Genomic DNA, 17,119 nt, shown 5'->3' on the forward strand with positions numbered 1-17,119 from the left:
GAGCGACATGGGTCTGTGCTTAGGTTCCCACCACCAATTGTGGGAGACTTAGATGAAGCTCCTGGCCCCTGGCTTCAGCCTAGCCTAGCACTGGCTATTGCTGGCATTTGGAAAGTGAATCAGCAGATGGAAGATGTCTCTCTCTGTCACTCTTCTTTTCAATGATATAAATAAATCTGTTTTCAAAAAAGGAAAAAAACCCAAAACAATAAAAATATCATCTTTTTCAGGTAACTAAATGTACACATATTAAAATAATAAAAAGACCTAATATTGGTAGACTGAGCACCAAGAAAAAATATGCTTATATGCAAAAAGAAACAGAATTTAAAATGATCTCAACAATGTAAAAATTAGATACATATAAGAATAGATTCAAAGGGAAAAGAAAAACTTGTTTAAAAAGTAGAGTTGTGGGGCCGGCGCCGTGATGCAGTAGATTAATCCTCTGCTTGCAGCACCGGCATCCCACATGGGCGACGGTTCTAGTCCCGGCTTCTCCTCTTCTGATCCAGCTCTCTGCTGTGGCCTGGGAAAGCAGCGGAAGATGGCCCAAGTCCTTGGGCCCCTGCACCCGCGTGGGGACTGGGAAGACACTCCTGGATCCTGGCTTCGGATCAGCACAGCTCTGGCTGTTGCGGCCAACTAGGGAGTAAACCAATGGAGAGAAGACCTTTCTCTCTGTCTCTCTCTCTCTCTCTCTCTCTCTCACTGTCTATAACTCTATCTCTCAAATAAATAAATAAAATCTTAAAAAAAACAGTAGGGTTGTAGTTATTTTTATCAGATATGTTTTTATCAGATATGGCTTTGTACAATTACAAAAGCAAAAATGTAAGGGCTGGTATTGTGGCACAGTGGGTTAAGATGCTGCCTGCAATGCTAGTATCCCATATGAGCACTGGTTCAAGTCTCAGCTGCTCCACTTCCAATCTAGCTCCCAGCTAATGCAACTGAGAAGGCAGCAGAAGATGGTCTGGGTACTTGGGCCCCTGCCACCCATGTAGGAGGCCCAAATGGAGTTCCTGGCTCCTAGCTTTGGCCTGGCCCATCCCTGACCATCATGGCCATTTGAGGAACAAACCAACAGATGGTAGATCTCTCTCTCTCTCTTTCTGTCACTCTTTAAATAAAATGAATCTTTTTCTAAAATGCAAAATTTGTAAAGTACAAAGATCATATGTAGGTACAGCATTATGGCACAGCAGGTTAAACTGCCACCTAGGACACTGGCATCCCATATCAGAGTATCCGAGATTGCATCTCACCTCTGCTTCCAGTGTAGCTTCCCACTAATGTACACGCTGGGAGGCAGCAGGTGATGCCTTAAATACTTGGGCCCCTCCCCTGTCACACATGTGAGAAACCCAGATGGAGCTCCAGGTTCCTAGCTTCAACCTTGCCCTGTCTCAGCTATTAAGGACACTTGGGGAGTAAACCTGCAAATGGAAGATTTTCTGTGTGTGTGGGTGGGGGGTGTATATGTGTGTATGATTATACCTTCAAGTAAATAAAAATAAACTTTAACAAAAAAGAAAGTGAAGGAGCTGGCACTGTGGTGCAGTGAGTTAAAGCCCTGGCCTGCAGTGCCAGCATCCCATATGCACACTGGTTCAAGTCCTGGCTGCTCCACTTCTGCTCCAGCTCTCTGCTATGGCCTGGGAAAGCAGTGGAAGATGGCCCAAGTCCTTGGCCCCTGCACTCGTGTGCGGGACCCAGAAGCTCCTGTCTCCTGGCTTCAGATTGGCACAACTCCAACTGTTGCACCCATCTGGGGAGTGAACCACAGAATGGAAGATCTCTTTCTCTCTGCCTCTACCTATCTCTAACTCTGACTTTCAAGTAAACAAATAAAATCTTTTAAAAAATAAAAAGAAACTGAAGCCCCTACCCTTTGTCCATGAGGTCAGCGTCAACAAATGACAACAAAATGGTACCTATCCAAAAGAACTACTAAATGGGACATACAAGGTAAGCATACTAAAATAAAAGGTGTGCCAGATCTCATTGGGAATATCATCTACAAGACAAAGTACAGGCTATTTTGCATGCTTGCAGTAAGTCAAAGGGCATGAGCCAGTCAAAAACAAATGAAGGGCTGGCTCACTAGGCTAATCCTCCGCCTGTGGTGCTGGCACTCTGGGTTCTAGTCCCGGTTGGGGCACCGGTTCTGTCCCGGTTGCTCCTCTCCCAGTCCAGCTCTCTAATGTGGCCTGGAAGGGCAGTGGAGGATGGCCCAAGTGCTTGGGCTCTGCACCCGCATGGGAGACCAGGAGGAAGCACCTGGCTCCTGGCTTCGGATTGGCGCAGCGCGCCAGCCTTAGCAGCCATTTGGGGGGGTGAACCAACGGAAGGAAGACCTTTCTCTCTGTCTCTCTCACTGTCTAACTCTGCCTGTCAAAAAAAAAAAATGAAGAATGTTCCATATCTGGCATGAAAATATATAAGGAGCTCCTTAAACCAACTCCTCAGCAAAACTGGTAAAAAAAAAAAATCATAAAAGGACAACCATTTAAGGGTCCCAGAAATGGTACTAGGGGCATTGAGCAAATGAAATGTTTATTCAAGAAAATATACTAAGCTCAGTAAGAATGGAGAGGGTCTGTGGTATATGAAGCAGACTAATGAGAGTACTTCAAAAAGTTCATGGAAATGGAATTAAAAAATGTTTACCCCGATGCATAAAGATAAAACCTTACTAATTTGATGGTATGGATGGAGTGTGTTACCTTGAGAATCATTAAGTACCTATTGCTGGAGTTATATAGCCAGAAACACTATATATTATACTACGCAATTTCCATTAAGTTTTGGAAGTACCCTCATACACCTACGCTCTCTCTCTCTCAGTTCAGCAAGATGCAAACTTCATTTGAGTTGGTACAGCAGCCCCCCACCCACTCACACGCACAAATATACACCCACCAGAGCTGCTATTCTAAAGATCACCTTCTGGGAAAAGCAAAACATCAGAATTTCTCATCCTGTCTCCAGTGACCTGTTGCTGAAGCCAAGTTCTGAGTTAGTGTGACCAAGAGATAGGGGCTGCCTTCTTCCGCACACACCCGCTAGAGGGACAAAGGTTCTGCTTTGGATGTAGTGTGCTGAGACTTATACAGCCCCAATTACCCCAGCCCTGGCTCATAAAACCTTGGTTCCACACCAGGAGAAGCAGACCAAGAACATCTGAGGCTACTGTTCTCACCCCCTCCTATCTAGCACTGAGAAGTGCACCATCATCCCCACTCCCAGCCCCAGAGCTCAAGCTGGCAGATTCTACCTGGAGGAGAAGGTGACCCTAAAGCAGACAGCTCCTAATCTCTTTGCAGAAGGATTGACTTCATTTGCAACTAGGTGTGAAAAAGTTCAAGCCCAAGATTGCTCTTAAAAACAATGCAGGCTATGGGAAAAGCAATTAGGCAGAGACTGATAGAATCATGACACAGAGGTTAATCGCTTGCCCTTGAGAATCAGAAAACCAAGAGAATACAGCTGAAAGTGGACTGTCTGGGATCAGAAAAATCTCAAACCTTGACCTCAGCAACCATCCCTTCAAAGGAAACTGAATTTGATTGTTTTAAGTCTGTTTAATAAGTTATGCCCCAAGGCACGTGGAAAGCAATAGTACAATCTGTCAGCAATTAGTGGAACATAACTTGCTTGGAAAGAGAAAAAGGGAGCCCTGCTAAAATCACTATCATCCCAGGATGACTGTAGGCACACTCACAGCTGTGTCTCCTTGAAAAGCACAGACACTTGGCCGGCACCGCGGCTTACTAGGCTAATCCTCCGCCAGCGGCGCCGGCACCCCTGGTTGGGGCGCCGGATTCTGTCTCAGTTGCTCCTCTTCCAGTCCAGCTCTCTGCTGTGGCCCGGGAGTGCAGTGGAGGATGGCCCAGGTCCTTGGGCCCTGCACCCGCATGGGAGACCAGGAAGAAACACCTGGCTCCTGGCTTTGGATCAGCGCAGCCAGCCGCAAAGGCCACTTGGGGGGTGAACCAATGGAAAAAGGAAGACCTTTCTCTTTCTCTCTCTCACTGTCTAACTCTGCCTGTCAAAAAAAAAAAAAAAAAAAAAAAAACACAGACACTTAATACTACGGGATGCAGGGAGTCATTACTAAAAATCTATCCTTCTCTAAACAAATAACAAACCCCAGGAGGGAGGGAACCAACTCAGAGTTACTACAATATATTCTCTAAAATGTCCAGTCTTTTAGAACCATGAGATACTCTAAGAAACAAGAAAATACAACTTATATACTAGTTTAAAAAAAAAAGGCAGTCAAGAGAAACTGGCTTTGAGCACGTGCTGCATTAAAGAGAAAAAGCCCTCAACACAGTCATTATACATATGACCAAAGGCTAAAGAAAACCACAATAAAAGGAGTAAGGAAGATATAATGACATTAAATAAATTTCAATAAACAAAAATTATTTTTAGAAGAAACAAACCTGGGAATTGAAAAATATAACTAAAATGAAGGATTCACTAGAGGAAGTCAACAGCAGATTTGAATTAGCAGAAGAAAGAATTAGTAAACTTAAGGATATATCAATAGATACTGTGCAATCTGAAGAACAAAAAGATAAAAGTTTGAAGAAAAATCAAAGAGCCTCTGAGAAATATAGGACATTAAATGCACCTACATATGTATAACAAGTATACCAGAAGAAAAGGAGATAAAGGGGAAGAAAAACTAGTCAATGAAATAATGGTTGAAAATTTCCAGAGCTTATTTAAAAGAACAATAACCTACACATCCAGGCAGCTCAACAAACTCCAAATGGGAAAAAGGCAAAGAGATCCAAAGATAAGTAAGAAAAAGATAGAAAGTCAAACACAAGGAAAAAATCATGAAGGTTACAAGAGGAAAAAAGGACTCCTTACTCAAAAAGGGAGCTACATGATAAAAAGCAGATTTCTTAGCAGAAATAATGGAGGGTACAAGGCAGTGAGGCATCGTAGTCAAAATACTAAAAACTACCCTGGCAAGCAAGAATCATTTATCTATGGGTCAGCTTGGTGGTACAGCAGGTTAAGCCACTGAAGGCAATGGCAGCATCCCATATGAATGCAGGTTTGAGTCCCAGCTGCTCTACTTCTGATCTAGCTCCCTGCTAATGCACCTGAGAAAAGAAGTGGAAGATGGTCCAAGTGTTTGGGCTCCTGCCACCCACCTGAACCAGCAGACAGAAAATCTTTCTCTCTGTAACTCTGCCTTCAAATAAATAAACCTTTTTCTAAAAAAGAATCCTGCAACTAGCAAAGATACTGGTCAAAAACGAAAGCAACATACACTCCATGCCAAACAAAAACTGAGAGAATTTGTTGCTAGCAGAACCACCTCACAAAAAACCCTAAAGGAAATTCTTAAGGCTGAAAGCAAGTAGTCTCAGACTGTACTTCAAATCCACACAAAAAACTAAAGAGTATCTGAAAAGGCAGTTCTGTAATTACAGAAGACTAGATATACACACTTTCCCTACTTTCTTCTTTGCAATGATTTAAAAGGCAATTGTATAAAACAATTACACCATAACTTCTATGTGTATAATATATTATGAAGCCTATAACAACATTTAGAGATATATCTGCCAATGACATCACAAAGTAGATGAATTGTAGCACAACTGTACCAGAATAAGGAAATTCCTCCAGAGAGTAACTCAAATACATGAGAACATGGGAAGAGAACAAGAAATGATAATAAAATGGTTAATAAAACAAAATCTATAAATATGTACTTGCTCTCCTTTCAGCCTCTTCAAGAGATTTATATAAAGTAATAATCATGACAAGATATTGTTGGGATTGTAACACTTATGTATAAAAATAAAATAAGCAGGGAAAAGAAGCTAGATGTATATGAGGTATATAAGTAATGCTTCTATATCTTACCAGAATGAAGTTATAAAATTATTTGAAGAAAACATACAGGTTTTCATGACCTCAAGTTTGGCAACGAATTCTTAGCTAGAACACCAAAACCATGAGCAGGAATTTGGCCTCGCAGTTAAGACGCTGCTGAGACATCTGCATCCTGTATCATAACACCTGGATTCAAGTCTCAGCTCCATTATGGATTTCAGCTTCCTGTTAATGTGCACCCTGCGAGGCAGCAGGCAATAGCTCAAATAGTTGGATCTCTGCCACCCATGTGGGAGACCTGGATTGAGATCCCAACTTCCAATTTGAGCCTGGCTCAGCCCAGGCTGTTTGCGGGTACTTGGGCAGTAAACCAGTAGATAAGAAATCACTGTCTCTGTGTGTGTCTCTCACTGCCTCTCTGCCTTTCCAATAAATAAAATAAAATAAACAAGGCCAGAATTATAAACAATAAAAATAGATAAATCTGCCTTCATCAAAATGAGAAAACTCTCGCACTTCAAAGAACACTAGCAAGAAACTAAAAAGATTAACCCACACAATGAGAGACATTATTTGTAAATCATTTATTTGATGAGGAAGCTGTACCGGAATACATTTGTATAACGAACTCTGACAGAGACAGGTGTGAAGTCACCATTTGGGATGCTCACTTCCCATATCTGAGCGGGATGGGAAGTGGAGCAGCTGGGACTCGAACTAGCACAGATATGGGATGGCAGCATCACAGACTGTGGCTTAACCAGCCAGACCACAACGCCACACCCCAACAGAATGCTGCTCTCCACTCTAGCTACTATACTTCTGATCCAGCTCCCTGCTAAGGCACCTAGGAGGCAGTGGATGATGGCTCAAGTGCTTGGTCCCCTGCCATCCACATGGGAGACATGGATGGAGTTCCTGCCCTGATTGTTGCAAGCATTTGGGAGTTAACCAACAGATGGAGGATTTCTCTCCACAATAAATAAATAATAATAATAAATAAATCTTTAAAAATAATCTTATATGGAATCTTTCAATTTTAAGAATTTAAATGTTTAAAATATATACCTCCATTAATAGTGCTCTAGTAATTATTAGATAAGTATCTTTATAATTCAATGAACATTTATTATGTGTCTAATATCTGCCTGGGTCTTATTTACCCTTATATAAGCAAATGACATGCAGAAGGCAATAAATTAATGAATGGCCTTCAAACCTGTCATTTACCCATATTGGGACTTAGTTTCCTCATCTGTAAAATCAAAAGGACTGGACATGATATTCTCCAAAGCAGCACTGCCCAATTAAACTTTTCCAATGCTAGGAGAACGTTCCATATGTATGTTGACCAAAATGATAGCCACTACTCACATGTGGCTACTGAATCCTTGAAATGTGGCTGTATTAGCCACAGTTAAATTAACTGATGAATTATATTTTTAATTTAATTTTAACTTTATTAGCTACATAGCCACCACATTGCACAGCACAACTCTAGGGCACAATACTAGATGAAAAATGCATTTTAAAATGCACCATAGTGATCACATATATGTGGTAATATGTGCATGTACATGTGTGTTTAACAAAAATTCATAAAATAATACCTCTCTTTAAATAAAACACTGTACTTGGGGCCTGCGCTGTGGCATAGCAGGTAGAGCCACTACCTGCAGTGCTGGCATCCCATAGGGCGCCGGTTTGAGTCCGGCTGCTCCACTTCCAATCCAGCTCTCTGCTATGGCCTGGGAAAGCAGTAGAAGATGGCCCAAGTCCTTGGGCCCCTACACCCACATGAGAGACCCGGAAGAAGTTCCTGGCTCCTGGCTTCAGACTGGCACAGCTCTGGCCGTTGTGGCCAATTGGGGAGTGAACCAGCAGATGGAAGACCTCTCTCTCTCTCTCTCTCTGCCTCTCCTTCTGTGTAACTCTGACTTTCAGATAAATAATAAATAAATCTTTAAGAAAAAAAAAACTGTACTATATACTAATGATTGGCTTAAAGGTGTATTCAATATTTATCTTGCTATTTCAATAGGAAATCACTAATTAATTTGCAGGTAGCTCAGGTTACATCATATTCTAGTTTGAAAGCTTTAGAATCATTCTTCATCTCCATGATAAATCCAAAGTTTTTTTAAATGCCAAGAGTTCCATGCCTTTAAGAAGTAGAAGTCAGGGGCAGACATTTGACCTAGTGGTTAAGATTCCCCCTGTCCCACATCAGCATGCCGGGGTTTCATTCCTAGTTTCACTCCAGATTCCTGTTTCCTGTGAGTATAGACCTGGGAGGTGGCAGGTTATGACTCAAATAGTTGGTTCCCTGCCACCCCTGTGAGAGACTTTGACTGAGTCTCCAGCCCCTGGCTTCAGTCCAGTCCAGGTTCAGTCAGTAAAAGCATTTGGGGGAATGGACCAGATGGAGAGCTCCTGCTCTTATTCTCTGCATCTCCAACTTAAAAAAATAGAAAGAAAGCAAAGGTGACATTTTCACCTTGTTTTCACACTTCAGAAATGGTAACCAAAGGAAGTGGTAGGATTTACAGCAGAGAGTGGAAGAAGGAAGTTGTGGGGATAGTGCTCATGGAAAGAGAAAGGGCTGAATTTTTATTACCATTATGTCCTGAGAGTCCTAATGATTTCTCCTTCCCTCTCATTCTTCTACCCTGAGAATAGTCCTATAAACTTTACCTTAACTTCATCTGGCACGTTGGAGAACTATAGAACAAAAACAGCCTCAAGACATAATGTGACAAAAACTTAAGCTATAAAATAATTTTTTTTTTGACAGGCAGAGTTAGACAGTGAGAGAGAAAGAGAAAGGCCTTCCTTTTCCATTGGTTCACACACACCCCCCACCCCCCGTGGCCAGTGCACAGCACTGATCCGAAGCCAGGAGTCAGGTGCTTCTCCTGGTCTCCCATGCAGGTGCAGGGCCCAAGGACTTGAGCCACCCTCCACTGCACTCCCGGGCCACAGCAGAGAGCTGGCCTGGAAGAGGAGCAACCGGGATAGACCCAGTGCCCCAACCGGGACTAGAACCGGGGGTGCCGGCACTGCAGGTGGAGGATTAGCCTATTGAGCCATGGCGCTGGCCTATACAACAATTTTAAAATCTTAAAACAACCAGGATTTGCTTCTCTAGCCTAATCTTTTGCCACTTTCTATCTTAAACTCTTCACTATAGTTTAAACTATATTCAGTTCTATAGAAAAGTCCATGTTCTTTCTTTAAAAAATTATTTATTTATTTATTCATTTGAAAGAGAGATAGACAGAGACAGAATTAGAGAGCTCTTCCATCCACTGGTTCATTTCCAAAATGCCCCAAACAGCCAGGGCTGGGACAGACTGAATCCAGCAGGCAGAAACTCAATTCAGGTCTCCCAAATGGGGGGCAAGGACCCAACCACTTGAACTATCACTGCTGCCATCCAGGATACACATCAGTAGGAAACCAGAATCAGAAGTGGAGTCAGGACTTGAACTCAGGGATGATTTGGACTGCAGGTGTCCCAAGCAGCACCTGCATCAGTGTGCTAAATGCCTGCCTCTATGTTCTTTGTTACTGTGGGCCTTTGCAGAGGCTGGTCCCTCTTTAACTAGCTAATTTCTAATTTTGCAGATATATATCAATAATTCAAGGGAATCTTCCCTACCTTAAGATTAGATTTTATCTTTGTCTCTCTCTCTCTCACTAACTCTGCCTGTCAAAAAAAAAAAAAAGATTAGATATTGTTTTAAAGATTTCTGAAAAACAGAGTTACAGAGAGGCAGAGGCAGAGAGAGAGGTCTTCCATCCACTGGTTCACTCCCTAAATGGCCGCAAAGGCCGGAACTGGGCCGATCTGAAACCAGGAGCCAGGAGCTTCTTCTGGGTCTCCCACGTGGGTGCAGGGTCCCAAGGGTTTGGGCAATCTTCCACTGCTTTCCCAGACCATAGCAGAGAGCTGGATTAGAAGTGAAGCAGCCAAAGCTCGAACTAGATTTAATGTCACTTTTTAATGCATGCTTTCCCAGTCCCTTGCACCTTCCCCATTATTATACAATTCTACTTCATTATAATTGCCTGTTTATTTTAAGCTCTTTAAGGGCAGAATTTATTTTTTGTTTCGTTAGCAATATAAAGGTGCTCCTTGATTACTGAATAAATCTTACCAGCCTTTCACCTATCTAGCTTCATCCCCTGCTTGGAATGTTTCCCCTAGTTCTATCACCAGCAGGAGATACCTGTTGTAACACTGAATTATCACTACTTCCTCTAGACACCTATGCCTGTTATTGTTCATACTATTCATTTAACATTTAACCTACTACTCTGTTTTTTAGTTCTTCTTGTAATGCACAGATCCAATCGCCTTAATTAAACTGTACAATTCCTGAAGACATGACTGTTTCTCTTGATATTCCATTATCCAGCATAGTGCTACACACATAATAGACTAATAATTTAGTACACTAAATACCTAGTGAATAATCAAAATTTAAGAAGTTATTTGTTTTGAAAAAAGCAAACATTTTAAAACGATATGGATGCACAAATGACGGCAGTTAAACTTGTTGTCAATGGGGCCAGTCCTGTGGGATAGCAGGTAAAGCTTCCATCTGCAGTGCCAGCATCCCATATGGGCGCCAGTTTGGCTGCTCAACTTCCGATCTAGCTCTCTGCCATGGCCTGGGAAAGCAGAAGACAGCTCAAGTCCTTGGGTCCCTGCCCCTGTGTGGGAGACCCGGAAGAAGCTCCTGGCTCCTAGCTTCGGATCAGCGCAGCTCAAACCCTTGCACCCATCTGGGGAGTGAACCAGTGGATGAAGACTTCTCTCTCTACCTCTCCTTCTCTCTGTGTGTAATTCTGACTTTCAAATAAACACATAAATCTTAAAAAAAAAAAAAAGAACCTGTTGTCAATAACATGGGAAAGGATATACTGAAGTACAGAAAGTTCAAATAATTTTTTAAAATGTTTCAGAGTGAGAGATAATGGATGCAAATATTAGGAAACAATAACCACACTTACATTCAGAAGTTAATAAGAAATAGCTTTATGGCTTCCAAAATGACCTGTGCACACAGAACATCATGGTATTTTCAGATCAAAGGACATTCATGTTTATATATGAATTTAGGGCGGTCTATGTTTTGGGAAAAAAGATAATTACGGTTTTGTCCTATCAGGGACCATGCCTGTCAGCAAGGGAGTTAACTGGTGCTAACTCAATTTGCCACTTGTTTATAGGTGGTTTGCTGTCATCCTACAGTCCCCTCTAAATTGCTACACTGAGGAATATCTAATTCATGGGCAAACTGGTCCCAAATTCCGTTACTAACTTTGGGAGGTAGTCTAGTCGTCCTGCATTTAGAAAAGTAAGCGGGCTAGGAATGGCGTGTACCCCGTCAAAACACACACACACACACACACACACACAACACTAAGTATCAGAGAAAAACTGAAAATCCAACTGCAGGACTCCAGTGCTCCAGGTGCCCTCTGCCCGGAACCTCCTGCCCCTTTTCTTTGTGCTGTCCCCAAAGCTTTTACTCGTTCTTCAAATTACTAACCTGAGTTTCCTTCACTTACTCCTGCTGCTGATGAGCTCTGAGAACGTCTTTTTGGTGCTTTTTCTGACCCGAGGTCACTAGGGCAACCTTTTCCCCACCGGGGTCCCCTCGTCCTTTACTTTTCCATGTGAACGGCGGCTCACCTGGAAGATTCGAGTAGTTCCCGAGGCGCCGCGCTGAGGTGCTCTCCATCGCGGATCTGAGCCTCGGACAGATACTAGAGGCCGGATCAGAATCGCCGAGTGCCGGCGTTTTTCGAAAGCAGCCGCCGCGGCTGCCCAACGCCAAGAATGTATCGCGAGCAGCGCCATCTTGAGCGAGGAAAGAGGAACCGGGCACGGAGGATTATGGGACACTGGCGGACCGAAGTAGGCCGCCTAAATCTTCTCTCCCCGCCCCCTCGTTTCCCCAGGACCCGCGACCGGAAATAGCTTCTTTCTGCAGATTGGGTAGGTTTTTTTTCTTTTCCTCTCTCTGTCTCCTGCTACTGGGCTTTGATTATTTTTCTACACAACCAAGAACATCGGAATAACATTGTTTTCCTCTCTTCTCCTAGGCTTGCCAGATAAAATGAAAGATTTCTTGATAAATTTCAGATAAACGAATCTTTTTTTTTTTTAGTTGACGCAAATACTCTGCTATACCTGCCAGCCCTATCTTGTACCTCATTCCACCCTTTTCTTACTGCCTCCAGCTCAATGCCACGCTCCACTTTCTCTATTTTCCCTCTGCATATTCTTATCTCCACTCTCCTGCTGACTAACGTTTAGGGAAGATTAAACTACGGACACTAATTTCCCCTGGGGGAAGGCCTCACCTATGAGACTGTGTCTCTCATCTTGTAAGCACTTTTACTTTGCTGATTGTTCTTTTCGCATAAACCTTGAGGCAGTTTTCCTTTGGTCTGTTGCTCTTGGGGAAGTTAAACACACATGCTAGACATCTTTACTCTGATATTTTGCCTCTCTTGCTAGCTTTTCCCTTCGGTTTTGCAGGGTCCCTAGTTATTGAAAGAACCTATGGATTGGCTGAGGGATGGTAAAATGAAAATGTAAAGAAGTCCATGTTTAAAGACAGGTTTCTATTTGTTTGTCACCATCGTCATCAAATGTCAGAATAGGTTTCCAGTTACCTGGGAAACAGTTTCTGAGGGTACTTGTTACCTGAAACCCTAGAGACAGTAATGCAATCACAATTTTATATTAATTGCTTGCATTCCCAAACCTCTCACAAAAGATAGGCAAATAATTCTGAACTTCTTATGAGAGATACTGTGGACTAATAATAAGTCTGATGAATTGTTTTACACTTCCAAATTTCCAGGAAAGGGATGTTTGAACCTGTTATTTAAATAAGAAAACAGTTTAGAATTGAAGAGTGTCACAGGAATTCCATGAAAAGAACATGGTATGGTAAAAGCAAGAAAGCAAAAGAACATCTTAGCAGTCTAGGGAGTGCATGGCAAAGTACCAGGAAATGAGTCTGGGTGAACAGAGGCCTGATGGCAAAGGACCTTATATTAGAGTACTTCAAAAAGTTCATGGAAAATAGAATTAAAGGATGAGTTGATTTTGATGCAAAAATTTTTGAAAGCCATCAAAAATTTCATGAATAATGCATTGGGAAAAATTGTGCCTGGATTTCAAAAATTTTTGCACCAAAATAAGTTGGTTTTTAAATTCCATTTCCTTTGTATTTCATTCTCATTCTTTGTATTTGATTAACTCATAAGTTAATGCTTTATCCTGTAGCTAGTGAAGGGTTTTAATCAGGATGGTAACATGATCAGATTTGTATTGTGTATTAGCCTGCTGTGGCTTAAATAGGAAGGTTGGATTGGGGGAGTTCCGATAGGAATTATGAAGTTAATGCAATAGTTCAGTCATAAAATAAAGGCCTAAACCTAGTGGCAGCTGTGGCAATAGATCAGTGCTAGAAATATTAAGAAGATGGAATTGATAGGACTTAGTGACTAATTGGATGTTTCTATCTTATTATTGCCTTATTGACTGTAGATCGGAATGACCTCTTATTACTGAGTATATCATCATCAATAAATATTTATTCAGCATTTATTCTTGTTAGCAGCAGTCTACAATAGAGAAACCCTGGACTCTACCAATGATTTCTATTAGGGTTGAATATTGCCACTGTTATCACCCAGTTAAGGGATTATCCAGTGGTCTTCTAATTTTAAAAAATATATGAAACTATACAATAAATATTCTATGGAGATTGTCAGATGTAATGAAATAACATCTTACATTTTTATACTTTCAGAAGCATACATTATCTTGCTGAATATTAGTAACAATTTTCTGTGGGTATTATTAACTCTTCCTTATTAATGAAGAAGGCCCAAGCCTTATGGTAATAGATCCACAAACCAAACCATCATGTTTGGCTGTTGTTCTGCTCTGTCCACTAAAAGATGTCTCCTATACTCTCATACAAGATTTAATAAAAGTCTTTAGTCGCCATATAAAATCATAACATTGTTTGATTTACTTATTGTATTTATTTGAAAGGCAGAGAGATAGAGACTGAGATACTTACCCCCAAATACCTGCAACAACCCCTAGCTGGTGCTGAAGCCAAGAGCCTAGAACCCAATCTAGGTCTCAGGTAGGTGGCAGGAACCCACCTGAGCTATCACCTGTGACCTCCTAGGATGTGGATTAGCAGGAAGCTGGAAAGGAGAGTAGAGCTGGACCTGGAACCCAGATACTATGATATTGGACACATGCCTCCCAAACAGCATCTTAATGGCTATACCAAAAGCCTGCCCCATAAGTCATAAGATTTTAAATCATGAAAGACTACAGAGTTCTAAAATACCTACATCTAATCCTACAGAAGATTTCCTAAAACTCTTTTGAGAAGTTGTATTAGAATCACGTATACACATTCCTGACATGGAGTAACAGTAGTAAGGTTTTTGAATGAATTCAATATATTTTTATGGAAGTAATGATCATTGTAAGCCAACTTCTCTAATTAAAAATGTGAATAATATTAGAATACACAAGGAGCTATTCTACAATGAGATAAAATGGGGCAAACATTTACTCGCCAGATAAGCCAAAGAAAACTTCCCGTGCACCTAGAAATAGAACATGAAGCATTATAAGAGTTGCACACTGCTAGGGAACAGCAGCAACAGACAGGTCAACTTGGCCTGCAGCAACTTGACACTTAAGTGTCTGTCATAAAGCAGAGACAGAGGTACACACAATAAAAGCTGCTATAAATAGATGCTGTAGCCACAGATCACATGATAACACTATGTATGCCATAATTTTACCTAAGTGTGCATAGTATTTTGCAATTTACAAAGTGCTTTCTCTTACCTCTTATTATTTAATGCTCATGTCAACCCTAGATGATTGATATTACTTATTCATGTCCCCATATTTATGAGGAAACTGAAGGTGAAATATGATATGATGAGAGAGGCCACAGAGCTGATAGAATGGAGACCAAGCATAGGTTTTATGATTCCAAATAGAATGCTCTTTTCACTTAATTACATCTGAAATGTGGAAGAAACACTTGAATACTTTAAGTAAGCTCCAATGTTCTTTTTGTTTCTAGGAAATGCTAGAACTTACTCTCACACCTGCTTCTGCCTCTAACTAGAACATCTTTCCTATAGATTTTTAAAAATTTTCGATTAACATTTAATGCTATACATATTTATGGAGTATACTGTGATAGTTCAATATATGTATACAACATGTACTGATCAAATTGGAGTAATGAAGACTTCCCTTTCCTTGTCATTACTGTAGGTTTGGAGGCTTTAAAAAAATTATTTCTTGTCATTCAGGTTTCAACTCAAATGTCACTTGCTTAAAGAAGCTTTCCAAAAGCACCTTATCTAAAGAAGGCACCCCGCCACCACTGCTCCATGCCATTCTCTATCACATTGCCTTGCATTATTTCCCTTAAAGTCTTGCTATTCAAAATGTGATCCATGAACGGTTAACTTTGGCATCAACTGGGAGGTTGTTAGAAATACAGAATCTTGGGCCCCATGCTAGACCTAAAGATTTAAAATTTGAATTTAAATAGTTTCTCAGGTTATTCATATGCATATTAAAGTGTGAGAGGCACTTTTAAAGAACTTATCCTGGCCTCCTGTGCTGTGGCACACTGCTGCCTGCAGCAAGTCATCCCATATGGGTGCAGATTCAAGTCCCAGCTGCTCTGCTTTTTTTTTTTTTAAGGTAAACGAATTTCCAGTAATTCATATATACAGATTTAGGAATATAGTGATATTTCCCACTCTACCCACACTCCCACCCTTCTTCCTCCTTCCTCTCTTATTCCCTCTTAATTTTTACAATGATCTACTTTTAGTTTACTTTATATTCATAAGATTAACCCTACACTAAGTAAAGACTTCAACAAATAGTAAGAAGAAAAAAAACACTGTTCCTAAATAGTAGAGACAAGGGCTGATCCAGCTCCCTGCTGATGTGCCTGGGAAGAAGCAAAGGATACTCAAAGTGCTTGGGCCCCTGTTCCCACGTGGCAGACTCAGAGGGGACGCTCCTGGCTCCTGGCTTCAGCCTGGCCCAGCCCTGGCTGCTGCAGCCATCAGGGGAGTGAACCAGTAGATAGAAGATTCTCTCTCTCTCTCTGTGTGTGTGTGTGTGTGTGTGTGTGTGTCTCTGTCGTTCTGCCTTTCAAATAAATCTTAAAAAGCACCTATCATTTTCTGAAACTTACTTCTTTATTTTCATGTACATTTTTTAAAAGATATTTATTTGAAAGGCAGAGTAACAGAGAGAAAAGGAGAGACAGATGGACAAAGAGATTTTTTTTCCATTTGCTGGTTCACTCCACAAATACTCGCAACAGCCAGGGTTGAGCCAGGCTGAAACCAGGGACCAGGAATTCTATCTGGGTCTCCCATGTTGATGGCAAGGACCCAAGTACTTAGACCATCATCCACTGCCTCCCAGGATGCATTACTAAGAACCTGGATCAGAAGTGGAGTAGCAGGGCCTGGAACTGGCACTCTGATTTGGGATGCAGCCATCTCAAGTGATGACTTAACCTAGTGCACCACAATGCCTACCCCATCGTGTACTTAAAAAAAAAAGATTTGTTTATTTGAAAAAGTTACCAAGAGAAAGAGATCTTGCATCTGCTGGTTCACTCCCCAGGTGAGTGCAGGAGCCCCCAGCTGGGCCAGGGTGAAGCCAGGAGCTAGGAGCTTCTTCCAGGTTTCTCTTGAGGGTAGTAGGGGCCCAAGCACTTGAACTATCTTCCACTGCTTTTCCCAAGTCGTTAGTAGGGAGTCGATTGGAAGTGAACAACTGGGACACGATCTGGCGCCTTTATGTGATGCTGCTGTTGCAGGCAGCAGCTTTACCCACTATGCTACTACACCAGCCCCCATCATGTACTTTTATTTTTGAAGATTTATTTATTTATTTGAAAGGCAGAGTTACAGAGAGGCAGAGAGAGAGAGAGAGAGGGAGAGAAAGGGAGAGAGAGGGAGAGAGGGGTCTTCCATCCGCTGGCTCACTCCCCAAATTGCCACAGTGGCCGGAGCTGAGCTGATCCGAAGCCAGGAGCCTGGAGCTCCATCTAGACCTCCCATGCCAGGCAGGGGCCCAAGGACTTGGGGCATCTTCCACTGCTTTCCCAAGCCATAGCAAAGAGCTGGATCAGAA

General features: G+C 41.8%; 2 protein-coding genes across 4 annotated transcripts in view; one reads left to right on the top strand and one right to left on the bottom strand.

The window, feature by feature from the left end:
• The window catches only part of ABCB7 (ATP binding cassette subfamily B member 7), a 122,982-nt gene extending 111,228 nt beyond the window's left edge, over positions 1 to 11,754 (bottom strand). For 2 of the 3 annotated variants that reach the window (XM_002721823.6, XM_008248850.5), the window contains exon 1: positions 11,576 to 11,754. In XM_002721823.6, the coding sequence (XP_002721869.2) occupies positions 11,576 to 11,743 (168 nt within the window). In that variant the 5' untranslated portion in view covers positions 11,744 to 11,754. Of the gene's footprint in view, positions 1 to 11,432 lie in introns of all 3 variants that reach the window. The other variant, XM_089324855.1, reaches the window with a different exon arrangement.
• Positions 11,755 to 11,776: 22 nt separating this feature from the next.
• The window catches only part of UPRT (uracil phosphoribosyltransferase homolog), a 125,500-nt gene continuing 120,157 nt past the window's right edge, over positions 11,777 to 17,119 (top strand). Inside the window, exon 1 of the mRNA XM_051835089.3 lies at positions 11,777 to 11,881. The gene's annotated coding sequence lies outside the window, so the exon portion shown is untranslated. The remainder of the gene's footprint in view (positions 11,882 to 17,119) is intronic.

The sequence above is a fragment of the Oryctolagus cuniculus genome, chromosome X (assembly GCF_051225735.1).
Source record: "Oryctolagus cuniculus isolate XC-2025 breed Fujian yellow rabbit chromosome X, ASM5122573v1, whole genome shotgun sequence".
In the NCBI taxonomy this organism is placed as follows: Eukaryota; Metazoa; Chordata; class Mammalia; order Lagomorpha; family Leporidae; genus Oryctolagus; species Oryctolagus cuniculus.